The sequence below is a fragment of the Haemaphysalis longicornis genome, unplaced genomic scaffold (genome assembly GCF_048455015.1).
Source record: "Haemaphysalis longicornis isolate Haplotype H1 unplaced genomic scaffold, Haemaphysalis longicornis Haplotype H1 scaffold_12, whole genome shotgun sequence".
In the NCBI taxonomy this organism is placed as follows: Eukaryota; Metazoa; Arthropoda; class Arachnida; order Ixodida; family Ixodidae; genus Haemaphysalis; species Haemaphysalis longicornis.
Genome location: NW_027526225.1, coordinates 107,861,548 through 107,876,116, shown reverse-complemented (window position 1 = coordinate 107,876,116; position 14,569 = coordinate 107,861,548). Strand labels below are relative to the sequence as shown.

The 14,569-nt window shown below is 45.0% G+C and overlaps 1 protein-coding gene across 20 annotated transcripts in view; it reads right to left on the bottom strand.

Moving 5' to 3' along the window:
• Positions 1-783: 783 nt before the first annotated feature.
• LOC144163204 (uncharacterized) overlaps positions 784-14,569 on the bottom strand; it is a 1,050,610-nt gene continuing 1,036,824 nt past the window's right edge. For all 20 annotated transcript variants that reach the window (XM_077694043.1, XM_077694044.1, XM_077694046.1 and 17 more), the window contains one exon: positions 784-4,557. In XM_077694043.1, the coding sequence (XP_077550169.1) occupies positions 4,325-4,557 (233 nt within the window). In that variant the 3' untranslated portion in view covers positions 784-4,324. The remainder of the gene's footprint in view (positions 4,558-14,569) is intronic.

Here is a 14,569-nt window from a genome sequence, read left to right as displayed (position 1 = left end):
TTTAAGTGTTCTGATCCATATTTTTGTGATCGCTTTTCATTTGTCTATCGCTGTACAAGACCGACCAACAGAGACATAAAGGTAGCACGATTGTAGCATGAAGGGCCCTTAAAATACGCACTAATACGTGCGTGTGGTGACGTGAGCCCAAGTCGAGTTCCTTAATGCGTGGCAAAAAATCAGGACCATTACAGGATTCCTGGTAGACGTAGCCCCTCCTAAAAATAGTTTCACGCATTAAAAGGGCACGTATTAGGCGAGAAGGAACCTAGAACAAAAACATAGAGAAAACACTTGACTGAAAGTTCGAAGGTGGGGAATGAAGGGATGGTGGTGGCCGAATTTGGTGACTTTCGCCTGAAATAGACCTACACTTATATTGCCTCCGACGGAGCGATGAATTCAACTTTTAGCGCGTAATACATTCTGGCAGTGACATTTGGTTAGTAACCAGATATTCACACTTCCCATTTGTCTTTACGCACTACTTCTGGAGCAGTTTGTATCTCAAGGTTAATCCATACGCCACCAGAGTGTTTACTCTATGCGAACGAGGGCAAACTTTGCCTGGAAGACAGGCTAGGCATGAAACAAGCAAACAAGCTGTTTACACGGCTGCAATGATGGTTCGCTCTACAATCCAAAGAAAACAAAAAGAAAGCCCGCAAGGGTTGTTGACACAACTTGGCACTTTCTCCCCAACGTACCCAGAAACAAGTAAAAGAAAACACTATACCAACCACAACGCGTGAAATTCGAAGAATAAGGAAGTCCACGAGACTGTGACAGTTTGGAGTGTTTATTTAGGAAACATTCATCCACCCCGCAGGTCTCAACCCCCTTGAGAAAACAGCCGACCCTCTGAGAGCGTTGACGCGGACCCTAGGGACCGCGGCAGTCTACTACATTGATCGCGCGGCTGGGTTGTTTTGTCGTTTTGTTTTGTTTTGTCTTGTTGGGGACGTTGGAGCTGTATTGCTGCTGTTGAGAAGATGCGACGACGAGTTTGGAGCACTGTGCGTGTGGACGGAGTCGTTTGCGCGCTACATTTGTTTTTGAAACATTTCTCTTCCAGAAGAAGAAAGAAAGCAAACGTCAGGGCGGAAAGACATCGACTGGAAAGGTTTCAACAACAAAAAATGGAGGCAATTCGGTTGAAAGCCTGCTCTGTTCCCCACGTCACGTTGTGGCGTCTCCTCTTACGCGTTGGTGGTGCGAAAGTTAAGAGGAAGAATGCTTGGCACGTGACTAAATCGAAGGAACTAGTTCTGGTGCCAGCTGTATTGTGTGTCCTAGCTGATATTTTTGTTACAATGCTCTGTTTAGAAGACGTTAACGGTACTTCTGTCACCAATTGATGGTTCATTTTAGGTCCACACTCTAAAAAGAATGTCCGGGGATATCTTTTGCCACAATACACATAAACGACCAATCACCGTGTCACCGGGAAATATTGGCAAATAGAGAGGCCCAATTTGACTAAAAAAGTGTGATCTTTGCTGGGACATCACGCTATACAACTTGCCACTCTTGCAATGCGTGAGGTCACAGCACAGATCACACTTTTCGAATCAAATCTGATGTTGGGTGTCTTCATTGGTTGATTTTGCCACTTTTATAAACTTGCAATGATTGGCCTTCTCTGTGTGTTGTGGGTAAGCAGACTTGGCGACGTTTTTCAGAGTGTAGAATTCGCAAATGAAGAGGGCTACACAAAGCAAATTAGCTATGGGCTTTTACAAGCACAATATGGAAAGTTTATATTCTAAGGGTAATGAGTTTATGTGTCCTCAATGAAACGCTCAACAGCTTACTCACACACAACAGAAAAAGGGCAAAAGCAACATAAAACCAGTAAGCAATCGTCGAGCGAAATGAATTGCTTTGAAATTTCAACTGTTGCTTTTTTTGCGAGCGACACTCACCATCACCAAATACCGCCACCGAAACACTCCACCGCAGGATTCCTTTAAAATCCACTGATGCAACACGCGGCGATAGAAACCGAGGCTTCCCCGCAAGCACGTATTGACTTTTTCCCCTTTGATAGCGCATTTTTCGGTGCTTATTTAGGGAAATGCGTTCGTCAATGCTCCCTAGATCCCCTTCAGCTACGCTTACAGGTATACAGCGATAGCGCAGACAAGCTCACATTGCTCTCGTGGTAAAGAAAGGCGACGAGACTGGGGAAAGAGAAGTGAACGCAACGGCAATGATTCCGGTGTCGACGATCCGAACGAATGCATCCGCATCCCCCAGGTGACCCGCGAAATTTAAATAGATGAGGTCGCCACGCAATCATACCACGAAGACTGTTATGTCCCCAGGCGCGTACAATTCGCTGATGCGTGCGGGCATATAGCCCAGTTTGCGCTACAATTCCTTACTACACATTGTAAAGATAGCCCAACTAGCTTTTAGAGTCCGTTGATTACACTGACGCCGGTCAATTCATAGCAACCCGGTGTTCGGTAGGGGCCAGGAACCGCATTTGGGTCGACACTACCGATTAAATGTTTTCAGGAAAGAGGAGGAGCAAAAGTAGCCGTTAGGCTTTGCTTGCTTGTGTGACTTTGAGGTGCTCTTTGCCAAATAAGCGCTTCAATATCTCGTGCTGTGTTCCAGAGTGGGCTCGCGGATGAATATAAAACACGTAAAATGCTATCTTAGACACCTGTTACGACTGAACTGCTGAGTTGATGAGCCGCGTTGGTGACCCTCAAGTCATTGCTACAATGAAATGTTTATTTTCTTACTACCTCGGTTTTTCATTCCCCATTTCTTAGAGCACTTTCGCCGCATTCGTTTAAAGCCGGGTGACCTTGTGTGATAGAAAGAGTAGAAATTGCCGCCAAAAAGTTATACAGAGCACTCAAAATGTTTGGCATTGTTACCATTTCACTCGGGAGATATTTTCAGGGGTTTCTTGCTAGCTTCCTAATTAGGCTGATTTTTTAAACTGTGGTGCAAGTAAATTGGCAAAACTAAAGTACGTAGCTGACTGACTTAATTTGAAATTACAAATTTTCGGGATGTGGAGCATGAGAAAAAAAAGAACGTTACGTCATTGCGATCTTGTTGCTTAAAGGATGACCAACGAACAAGATTCACCGCTACTCTGCTGGCCTGTTTCGCCATGAATGGTTTCTGTCTGTCACTACTAAATAAAGATTGTGGTCATTCTTTAATTCTAAATAAATTTTACCTTCCACTAAATTCTTTGAGCAACAGCTGCTATGAAAACCATACCCCAAAACTACGCTACAGCCGTGCCCACTGTGTTGTTAATCTTCCAGACCAACACTGCACACGCCTACGTATCCGCCGTGCCAAAAATGTCAACAAATCCAGAGTGGTCTGGAGAATATGTGTTTCCCAAGCCGTCGTACGATACCACTTGATACCTTCTACACATAAGTAGTCTCAAAAGTACCAGAAGGAGCTGTATTACAAAGGTTCGAGCGTGATTTGATGTTTACAGAATCGGAGAGGCGCTTTCTACGGATGTGCGTTTTCAACGATGATTTATCTTAAAAGTTCTGACGAGCTTGAGTGTGAACACATTCATCTGTCCACTACGACCGACCTCACAGAAGACGAGCAGAGACCAATGTGGTTGAGTTCCAGCCCTTTCCTCCCCAGAAGCGATCGCTGCAGACACCTAGGAATAAACAAAGCAGATAGAGGCTCAGGTTGTTTCCGTTCACCTTTACCTCAACAGGAAGTTATCCGAATTCCAGACAGGACAGACATAATAATGTGTGCTTTCGGTCGCGAAGTCAGTGCGTTATCGATTATGCCACGTCAGTTGGCGGTAGCGGTAGCGTGTGTTCTAAGGTCAACACAGCGGCCACGTGAACGATATAAGCTTTCAGATTCGGAGTTCTGGCTGAAAGGTTGGGTTCCGGATAGTCATCCGCCTCGCGTCGCATGAAATGGTTCATTCAGTTCCAGCTACGCCTCTGATCCGCAAGAGACGCACCAGAGTGTGCAGAGTTTTTGCGGCTCACTTTCCAATACTTCATTACTGTGTCCAAACAGGAACCTTTTAGAGGAAGACACCTGCTAACTTATTTCATCCTTGCGTCTTTGGCCCTTTCTCTACGCTCGTCCTCACAACTGCCTTCACCAGGGTGGAGGGAGAGTTCACTCGTTCATACTAAAGGCACAAAAGCTTACGGAAGAGGACTGTGGTTGTGAGCAAGAGCTAGCAACGCCCCGGCACCGGCATTTCACGCATACAGCCGTCACGCCGACCTCTGGCGGCCTTCTGGCAACCGAGACGCAAGAACAGCGCGCCCCCCTGGACACGCGTACAAGCGGCTCAGTACGGAGCGGAGCAGGCGAAGTCCGTGGAACCTTCCACGCTGTTGTCGTAGCAGATGGGCTCGTCGGTGGCGTGTCCCTTGCGCCTGCGCAGGGCGAACACGAGGCAGGTGCCGAAGCCGAACACCTCCAGGAATAGGGCCAGACCGCCGATGACAGCCGACGCCGTGGGCTCGAAGCACATCACGCCCAGCTGCTCGGCGATCAGGTCCTCCATGCTGGCCGGTACACCTGGTCAGTTTGGGACGCAAAAACAGAAAAGAAAGGGGGGAATGCAAATTTAGGGAATAAGGAAAGGATGAGTCATGTTGCGGGTGAGAAAAGCGGTTGCACTTAAAAGTGGATGTTGTTCCATAAATGTTTTCACCACCACCACCTACGCTGTCCACGACATCGCCAGAGCAACAAACAAAGCCTGCTTCCCAGAGCTTGGCGAACAGCGAGGACTGACGTTCTCCTGGACAAAGGAGGCTGACCGCAATCCATAAAGGACAAAGGATGCGTTCAAAGGATGCGGTCGTGACCTCCACAAAGTGGAGGTAGCGACCTCCACTTTATGCTCAATAAATGTTCATTCCTACCCCTTCTACAGAACTGTGGTAAGCTGAGCTAGTGTGCGCGGGTTCAATGCGAGAACAGCGCAAAACTAGATGAAAAACATACAAAGAAAGGACGCAAACCCTATCTTGCTCGCGTTTTTCCTTTGTGTGTTTTTCATCTAGTTTTTCGCTGTTATCAACATGGCTACTACTACTACGCTTACGTGGTTCTTTACTAGAAGTTCGGCATGAATTTCTACAGAGGTAGCTACCGGTAAGAGCGCCGATAGGCTCATGATGAATGGTATGGTTGATGCTTGCGGAAAAGGAGATGTGCGGCCCTGTTGAGTATGTGTGATTGTATTATGCGCATACGCACAGTAGAACATACATACCTACAAGCAGAAGGATTGGCAAATGTCTTCAGCCACTAAAGATATTCGTTCATCTAGGTTTGCAATGTTCTGTGGTGTGCACAATACCTTACAAACTGCAACTCAAGAATATCAGTAGTCAGTTTACAGGATCCAAAATACGTGTATCGAAAAAAGCAATAGACAGACAAGCGCCTGCGGACGCCGAAACCCTAAATACAATGTACAAAAGAATTCAACACACTGGATTGCCAACACTCGACGTTTTCCGACTTGTTACAGCTGCCCGGGAAGGTAAAGCTGTCTAGAGAAAAGACGCTCCCCTACACCGCAATAAAAGCCGGGGAAGCGGCTGGTTTGCTCAAGAATCTACAACCAAGAAAGCTAGGAGACGATTTATATCTTCCGTCCTCGAAAGTAACATTGCCGCCCGTTCCTTTCCTTCGTCCTTTCTAGCAGTGGGTACCCGACAGCAGCGCTATTGGTCAGCCAGCCTGTGCCAGCGTTTATTCAAGCGGCACGGTCTCTCTGTTCTCTGCGTTATACAGTCCGGCAGACCGGCCTTAAGGGAAATATATATACGTCTGGCGACTCAGTGCCGCGCGAAATCTCGTCATTCCCAGGGGAGACCGACCGGCCGCACTTGGCTTCCATTTCATACGAAAAAGGAAACGCAATTCCCCAGGGTCTGGAACGGGAGGAGACTTTTCTGCCCCAGGCGGCGCTTGACCACAGTGCTGGCAGGGTCCACTCTCCAATACGTGACGATAGAGGGCAGAAGTGTTTGTTCGTGTAGCGATCTTTCGGTGTTATGTGCGAAATCCTTAAACGTAGCTTCGTTTAAGTGTAGAAGACACAGATAAGGGGAAAGAAAGCCTTATGAGGGCTCGAGCTGTTTACCATTTTCAGAATTATTCCACGGCACTGTGAAAGCTTTATCAAAGCACTACTACACGTCATCTCCATAATTCAGTGAAATCAGTGTAGAACCTTGTACAGTGTTCAGGATCGCGTGTGTGGGATGGTTGTAACTTTTATAGAGATGGAAGTCACAACGAATAAACATATGACTGATTGATTGCGGAGTTTAACGCACCGACGCTACATAGGCGATGCGGCGCCCAGTAGCGGAGGGCTCCGGATTAGTTTTGACTACTTGGGGATCTTTAACATGCACAGAAATCTAAAACACATTCACGTTCTCGCTTTTGGCTTCCATCATAAAAGCAGCCACCGCGACCGGGAATCGAACCCGTGTCATTGGGCTCAACAGCACAACGCCGTAGCCACTGAGCCACAATGGAGGGTGAATATATAACCATTAACTTATAATTATGAACAAGATTTTCACAAATATCCCTGAGATTTCTACAATGAAATATTTACAAACTTGTCCTTCAGGTTAAGTGTTGCTGCATATGAAATAGGGCCTTTTAAAATGATTCAACTGAGTATATTACTGACAGTAGCAGACAAAGATTTTGAACATGAGATGTAATCAATTACTTCATCCTTAAAGGCATGACGACAAATTCACCATTGGATGCGAGTTTTTCTTACAATGAGCAGTTATTTTTGCAGTTTGCTGCACACCTCATCGGACTTATAAATCTTAGGTAGCTGCCTTGCCAGCTCTTTAACTTAGCGCAAGGTAACACGCGCTACGGGAAAACTGCACAAGTAAAAATCACGGTAAAGACTCAGTGTAGAGTGCAAATCTGGGATATTAGTTCTTTAAATAGATGTACTGCTACGAGGCTGCGCATAAAAACATGATATTAAGCCGAAAAAAAGGATCCTTGATATCCTTATGGCTAATTAAGAAGGCTCAACTGCCACATGAACGTGGACCTGATGCTACATTTTTTTTGGTTCTGATGAAATGGAAGAGCCAATGGGGAAGCGCAAGATGGCAGCTTGTCTTAATTATTACCTCGTAATGATGTCTCCTAATACAGATTCATTCTGCACGCACGCACGTACGCGCGCACGCAACATTATCTATGGGCCATCAACAACTTTCTCTCGACGACAGCGCTTCGGCATTACAGGCACTTGTTCTTCCTACGCCCAGATGTGAAATAAATAAAGGGCTCAGACAAAAACCTCTGGAGTGCAACTCATTCGTCGCAACTCTCAACGCAAAGAATCTTTATTCCTTCCGCCATCAATTTTTACGAGTAGTGGGAAGGCAAAGGAGAAGACAAGTAGCCATAAATAACCGGAGAGCGAGACGAAGTTGGACCCTGAGCACCACAAACACCGGCATGGTGAAGTAGCCCCGACCCGGCGTTTTTATCGCTGAAGGAACTGCAGACTTTTTTTTTTAATTCCTCCAGGCTGAAGTAAAAAGCGCCACTAGGTGCGACCGAGAAAGTCAATAACCGAACCTTAAACGGCGATCGGAGAATCCAATGCGAAAGCTTACTTCTATCTAGAGGGCCTCCACACGGAGCTTCAACCAGGTCACTGGACTGCTCCTTTAGCTAATAAAAGAAAAAAAGAATGGCCGAGTTCTGTTCTAGCCTTGAAATGACCTAGGAGGAATAAATAACTATACGACTGCTCTGCGCAAAGTTCGGGGGTGTATTACTTGCCCGAAGTTGGTTTGCCTCGAAACAAAATCCCTTATGCCTTCTTTGTATTTTCAAGCCTTTCTTAAGTATAAGGAAATATACAAGACAAGTGCTGTTGACTGTACAGCGACAAATAAAGAAACAGTTTGAGACTGAAGAGAAATCTAAGACACCCAGTCTGATGTAAGGGGGCTATTTTGGTCCCCGTGGTGGTCGCAAAATCAAAATCGATGGAGGGCGGCTCCCTTTTCCCCCAAGAAATAACTCGTTGCGGCGGTCTTAAAGTGGAGCGCAATAAAAGTGAAAATAATGATAGTCTTACTCAGCCAAACTCTCTTTTCACGTATATTGTTCATCTCGGAATAAAATGGACGTGGCTCTTTGAAACCTGAAACTCCAAGAAAGTGGTCTTTCTCCTCCCGATTCTGAGTTATGTAACACCACCCCGAGTTTTCCTAGAGCGGTTATCTTTCGCTTCTACTGGCAACCAGGACCTGAACGTCCGGGTGAGCTACGTGGACTTTCACCGGTGGTATTGAAAAACCCTATCTCACGCATTTTCCAACTTCTTCAAGGAAGGGCGAGAAATCGCCAGTTTTGAGATCTCTCAGGTTCGGAAGTTGGGCTTCCCACAGTGTCACTGTTGTTTCGCACACCAGTTATCGCAATTACTTTTAACAAACATTAGAACACCCAGTGATTGAAAGCATAGTGGTTTCGGCGAGTATTTGGGAGTTAAGGCTTCGTATTTATCAATTCCATTTTAGCCGGAATTCAAAAGCCGTTTCCAAGCGGAAAAAGAAAACTGCAATAAATATGCCGAGAGTTAAATGAGTCAACGCGTTCGAAGTATTTTGGGAATATCAGGCCGGTCTGTACCGCGTTCGCTGCTCCATGACGCGTCACAGTCAATGAAAAAATCAAGCCAGCGAATGCCCCCATTCGCAGCCAATGAGGACGTTAGACCGGCGCGTACAGAAGTTCACCGCTAATGGAATTTTTGATGTCATTGTAGCCTCGCCACTTGCGCCGGACTTCCGCAAAACGGGTAAAAGTGCTTTAACCATAAAGCAACCTAACCGTATTATTTATTTATTTATTTATTTATTTATTTATTTATTTATTTATTTATTTATTTATTTATTTATTTATTTATTTATTTATTTATTTATTTATTTATTTATTTATTTATTTATTTATTTATTTATTTATTTATTTATTTATTTATTTATTTATTTATTTATTTATTTATTTATTTATTTATTTATTTATTTATTTATTTATTTATTTATTTATTTATTTATTTATTTATTTATTTATTTATTTATTTATTTATTTATTTATTTATTTATTTATTTATTTATTTATTTATTTATTTATTTATTTATTTATTTATTTATTTATTTATTTATTTATTTATTTATTTATTTATTTATTTATTTATTTATTTATTTATTTATTTATTTATTTATTTATTTATTTATTTATTTATTTATTTATTTATTTATTTATTTATTTATTTATTTATTTATTTATTTATTTATTTATTTATTTATTTATTTATTTATTTATTTATTTATTTATTTATTTATTTATTTATTTATTTATTTATTTATTTATTTATTTATTTATTTATTTATTTTACCCTTACGGCATACAGCATTGTAGGGGGGAGGGGCTCACATAGGAGAGCAAAATATAAGTCAAAAGCACGCGACAAGAGTTCAACGTTCGTACGGACAAAATGCAATAATGTTTTAAAGGGAAAAAAAGGGGTGAAGCAAGCGTAGTAAACGCAGCCGTAAACGCAATAAAACTCAATGGAAAGCAAAAACAAACGGTAAATTCACTGCAATCAGATGAATGGCCATGATATGCTAGTTGTTCTCCGATGATCTACCCCAGCCTGTACTATTTTGTTACTAAAGCCAACACCTTTTGATATTGAACACGTTGTGAGCGATGAGTCACATAGGAGTTCATTTTATTCCCGAAGTGGCCGTCAGGGTTAGAACAGCATGCGTTCGTTGCAGCAATTGTATTCGCGCGCAAAGAACCCAGCTATTCTTCAAAGCTGGCCGTGTCAGCGTATGGGGCAACTGATAGAGCTGAATAGACCTTCATCCTCCCAAAAGCCTCGCAAGCAAGCTTAATTGAGCATAAAACAAGCCCTCTTTCTTATTTCCCGGAAAACATACGCCGAAAGCAACCGTTCGGTTACAGAAACAAATAAAAAGGTAAGCACACCGCTGTGGAACGATAAACACGTGCCCACCTCGCTTTCTCATCACACAACGCCACCTGCTACCTCTTTTCCGCCGTGTTGTTTACACTATTTTGGGCGCTTCCCGTGAAGCTATAGCGCGAAATCAAACACCTCAGAGCGTCTGCAGAAGCATACCACGCGCGAGCTTAACGTCATCCCAGGAGATGCGCGGGAACGCGCGCAAAGGAGGAATGCGCCATCGTGGTTGTGTATTTATGCCGTACTCCCTCGGCGGGGCTCGCTCGACGGGAGAGAGGGAAAAAAAAACGGGAATCTAGGCAAAACAGTAACGTGAACCGGAGCAGGGACGCAGAACGTGCATGGGGTGTTCTTTACCTTATGCCTCACGCGGCAGCACACTGCATGATCGAAGAGAGCGGCGCACTGTGTCGTCGGAATATCTATCGCGAATGTGCGTGCTTGCATTCGTTTCACTCCGTTCCGAAAGACGTCCTCTGGCTTGAGTGCAGCGGAGCTACTGGTTTGGATGAGTTCCGAGAGGCGCACCTAGCGACATCGCAGCGAAGGGCGTGTTGATATACAGTAGGCTCTCGATAAACGGAACTTCAAGGGCCCGAAAAAATTAGTTCCGTTTAACAGGAGTCCGTTTACTCAGATGGATGTGTGAAAGTGCAAATTGATGTGCGTACACTCTTAATACCATTTCATGGAACTCTAAGCACTAGAAGGTGAATGTAGTTGATAGTTTTTTCAGAAAGCAAGATAACCAGAAGAGGCTTAGGCACAGCATTCACAAAGTTTATTTGGCAACAATGAGTCGCTGTTCACTACGAAATGCTTCAATTATTTTTGTATGAGTCCTTGCAACTGCATGTTCATGAAGGCTAGAGGCCTCAACTTCGCGAGTGCTTACGAGCCACCGAATTTGGACGACGGCCACGCGGTAATGAAGCGCGAATAGCACCACGATGCCACGATCGAGGCGGCAGAAGCCAACGTTACTAGGCAGAAGCAGGGCCCTGTAACCTCGGCGTCTTGAATCGAGACCGAACGGCTGGAACAAGAACTGCGTTGTTGCATTCGTTTTGCACTAACACGGCTGGTCACTAACGAGACGAAGCTTGCGAGGCCAATGAAGCTAAAAAAACATTGAGGAAGAAAACAAAAACAACAACCAAACAGCCGGAACAGTAAAAAGCTGATTCTCAGGCCAATGGGTTTCATATGCTCCATTTCTGGTTCCGTGTACACGGTGACGCAGAAATTTTAGTTCCGATTACCGAGAGTTTTCTTACGTTGGCTGAATGCAAATCCAACCAACGTACGCTACTGTTTCATTTAAGCGACAATTACGTTTAAGCGGTTTCCGTTTGTCGAGATTCTACTGTGTGTATGTAGACACTTCCGAAGAAGTATGCTCTTATCAGAAAATCATTGAGGTTTAACACTTTAAGCATAGCGATCGCGAGTGAAAGCAAAGAACATGCACACAGTGTGTCCCGAAAGTTTGCCTTCGCTTCAGATTTCGTAGCCTGCGGCGTAGCTATATCTAGGGAATTATTATACTCCGCCTTTTGCCTTTTGCTATATAACGTTTTAGGGAGCGTCATCGACGGCTAGAGTGAGGGACCAAGCGCCGGCCAAGCAACGCTTTCGCGGGCGTGCATTGCGTGTTTCTCTAGTCTTGATTCCTGTAAACTAAATCAGTGCAGTGTTTCTATATATCAGTCGTTAAATCCTCGCCTAGTCACATGGTTCGCTTGCGCTGAACGCCCAGTACGGACGGCCCAGCCGGCGCTAAACAGTAAGGGGCAGACGAAGCAGCCGACTCGCCCTCGCCTAGTCACGTGGTACTGCAGTGGGGAAGCTGCTAGCAAGACAAGCGATGGCAAGAAATGTCCAGCTGGCGGCTGAATGGTATTGCGGCGTGGTTAATGACGTTGAAAGATTTCACATCCACCTGAATCCAGTTGACATCCACCTGGATGGCAAACTTTCCTTCGCTGAAACTTACTCCACCTTGGAGATTTCCCCTATATGTTGTCGGCGTTGGAAGATGTAGCGTAGCAAAGCTTTCGATCTCAAAATGCTTCATTCATCTCTACAACGTCCAATAAATTTTGTATAAGTACGGTAAATCATCGTTATAACCAAGTCGTCGGTATAAAATAGGATTCGTTATAAACGGTATTTCGATAAAACAGGACATGATCCGCTCTCACTGCACTGCAGTTAGGCCTATGAAATACTTCGAGTACCCGCAGCGGTGGCTTAATTATTGGCTAACGCGTTGTGCTGCCGAGCACGAGGACGCGGGTTCAATTACAGTCGTGGTGGCAGATTTTCTGATGGAGGCGAAAAGCGAAAACGCGCGTGTGTACGAGATTTCGGCGCACGCCAAAGATCCCCACGTGGTCAAAATTAATCCGGAGCCTTACACTACGGCGCGCTTCAGCGCCTGCGTTACGTAGGCGCGTTGAGAACCCTACAATTAATCAATCAATAGAAATACTTCGAATAAAGCGATTTCGTTATAACGATTGTTTACTGTATAAACAACAAAGTTGATGTCCGACGCAGAGATTTCAAAGCACGCCCCATCTAATATCACCAGAAAGAAATCGCGAAAGTTGCATCGGGAGTGGGAGCTTTCTTAACAGTGACAGCTTTGAAGAAGCCTACCAAGGGAAGCCGACATTTCAGTGCTAAACCTTCTTTTTGTATCGCTCGAGAACGAACGACCTGTTTTATGAGTCTCTGAAGCGCCACGTGTTGTCAAGCCGTTGTCGAATTGAAGACGCCGCGGGCATAATGCAGCGGAATCACTCGGGCTGAAACGACGGCATCTGGTCGGGAAAAGTGGAGCCACAAAATTCCCCGCAGCAGGTTCGTTTCTCTGCTTACACAGCTCAGTCGACCTGACGTGTCTTACATACAGCCCACTCGACTGCTTCACTGAAACAGCGCCAATATCTGCCTCGGGGGGCACCGTCAGCTCTACTTACCCAACCTCCCACAGATCGGAAAGCATGCGACAACATCATCAACGACAAAAAAAAAAAAAAAAAAAACCCGCATGGCCCGACCGGCAAACCGCGCCGCAATAGTTTTGAATTTCAAAGTGGAAGTCGCGAACGGCGCTATTCGAATTCTTCCCGCCACGTTGTGCTTCCCGTTCACGTGCTTGGGGGAAGAAAATGTCACGGGTGAAAAAAACCGAACCCGCTCCACACGTCTTCGGGACGGGCACTCGGAAACGAAGTTGACAGTGGCCCGGTATGCATAGCATGCAAATATACGGGCCGCGGGAGGACGGCCGTCGATATCGGAAGCAGGGCATCCCAACCCCTAGTACGAGCCGTTGCCTGGAGGGAGAGATCTTTATGGGTTCCGGATGCGCCTTGATATTTCTTTCCGGGGCAAGATAAAACGGGGCCGAACATGTTTTATGCGAAGAATAGGTATAAAATGAAGCTTTCACAGAGTAGGCTGCGCATAAGATGTTTATGGAGGAGCCTTTCCTTTCTTTGCGGGATTTTTACGCTTTTGCGAGGCGGTAGTAGTTCGCATTCAGACGCCGTAGCGCGCGGCATGAAAGCCGTTTAGCGGTTTATTTCTGCCTCACGGATTTCAATGTGCTATCTCTTTCGCACTGCCCTGGTTTGCCGCCGTCGGGTTTTAGTTACACGGAGGTGCCTTGCAAAACCACGAAACCGTACACTATCCACTGCATGGATACGAAAACGAAGAGGACGAAATAACTTGATATCATCGCAAGTGTTTCGTTTTTGCAGGCCCCGTAGTTGCAGCAGTTGTTCTGATTGTGTGGAACCCCTTCGACAGACTTCGAAAAAAACAAACATGCGATGTGGAATAAAATTATTTTGCGTGCTCTCTAAATTCTGGACGTTTTCCCTCAAAATCATAAATATTTTTTTTTGCTACAGGGGCATCACGTCTACGTGAATAGCTCGCATTAAAATTTATTACCATTGGTTTCAAGGAATGCCGCGGCAGGGTAGTCGGGACGATAAAGGCCTGCGTGTGCCCGGAATGTATGTTACGGAATTTATTAGACGGTGCGCATAGAAACGCGTTTCGAATATTTTCCGGCCACCGTCCCGTTGTATCACCGAAGGGAGTTTGCGCGCCCGAAACTGCAAACTGATTTGCGCTGCCTTTGAGGCTTCGTGTTCAACCAGACTCCGAAGCGCCCATAAAGAGAGCCCGGTCAATAACATGTTTATGTTTTCTGTTAGACTGGTCGTAAAACACTTTCCTTCAAGGTAGAAAGAATTCGTGATCTCTTAAACAAATAAACAGGTCAGATTATTAGCGTACAAATATGTATGGGCAACAACCGAAACAATGCTACGCTAAAGAAATTACAGTTGTTTGAGTTCTCTGACACCATGCCTGCTTTTAAATCATACGCAGCATGCACGTATGATTACGCCTGGAATTCCCGTTCGGTGTCAAACGACCGACAGAGGTTACGGGTACCCATAAGAGGTACAAACCAGGGCC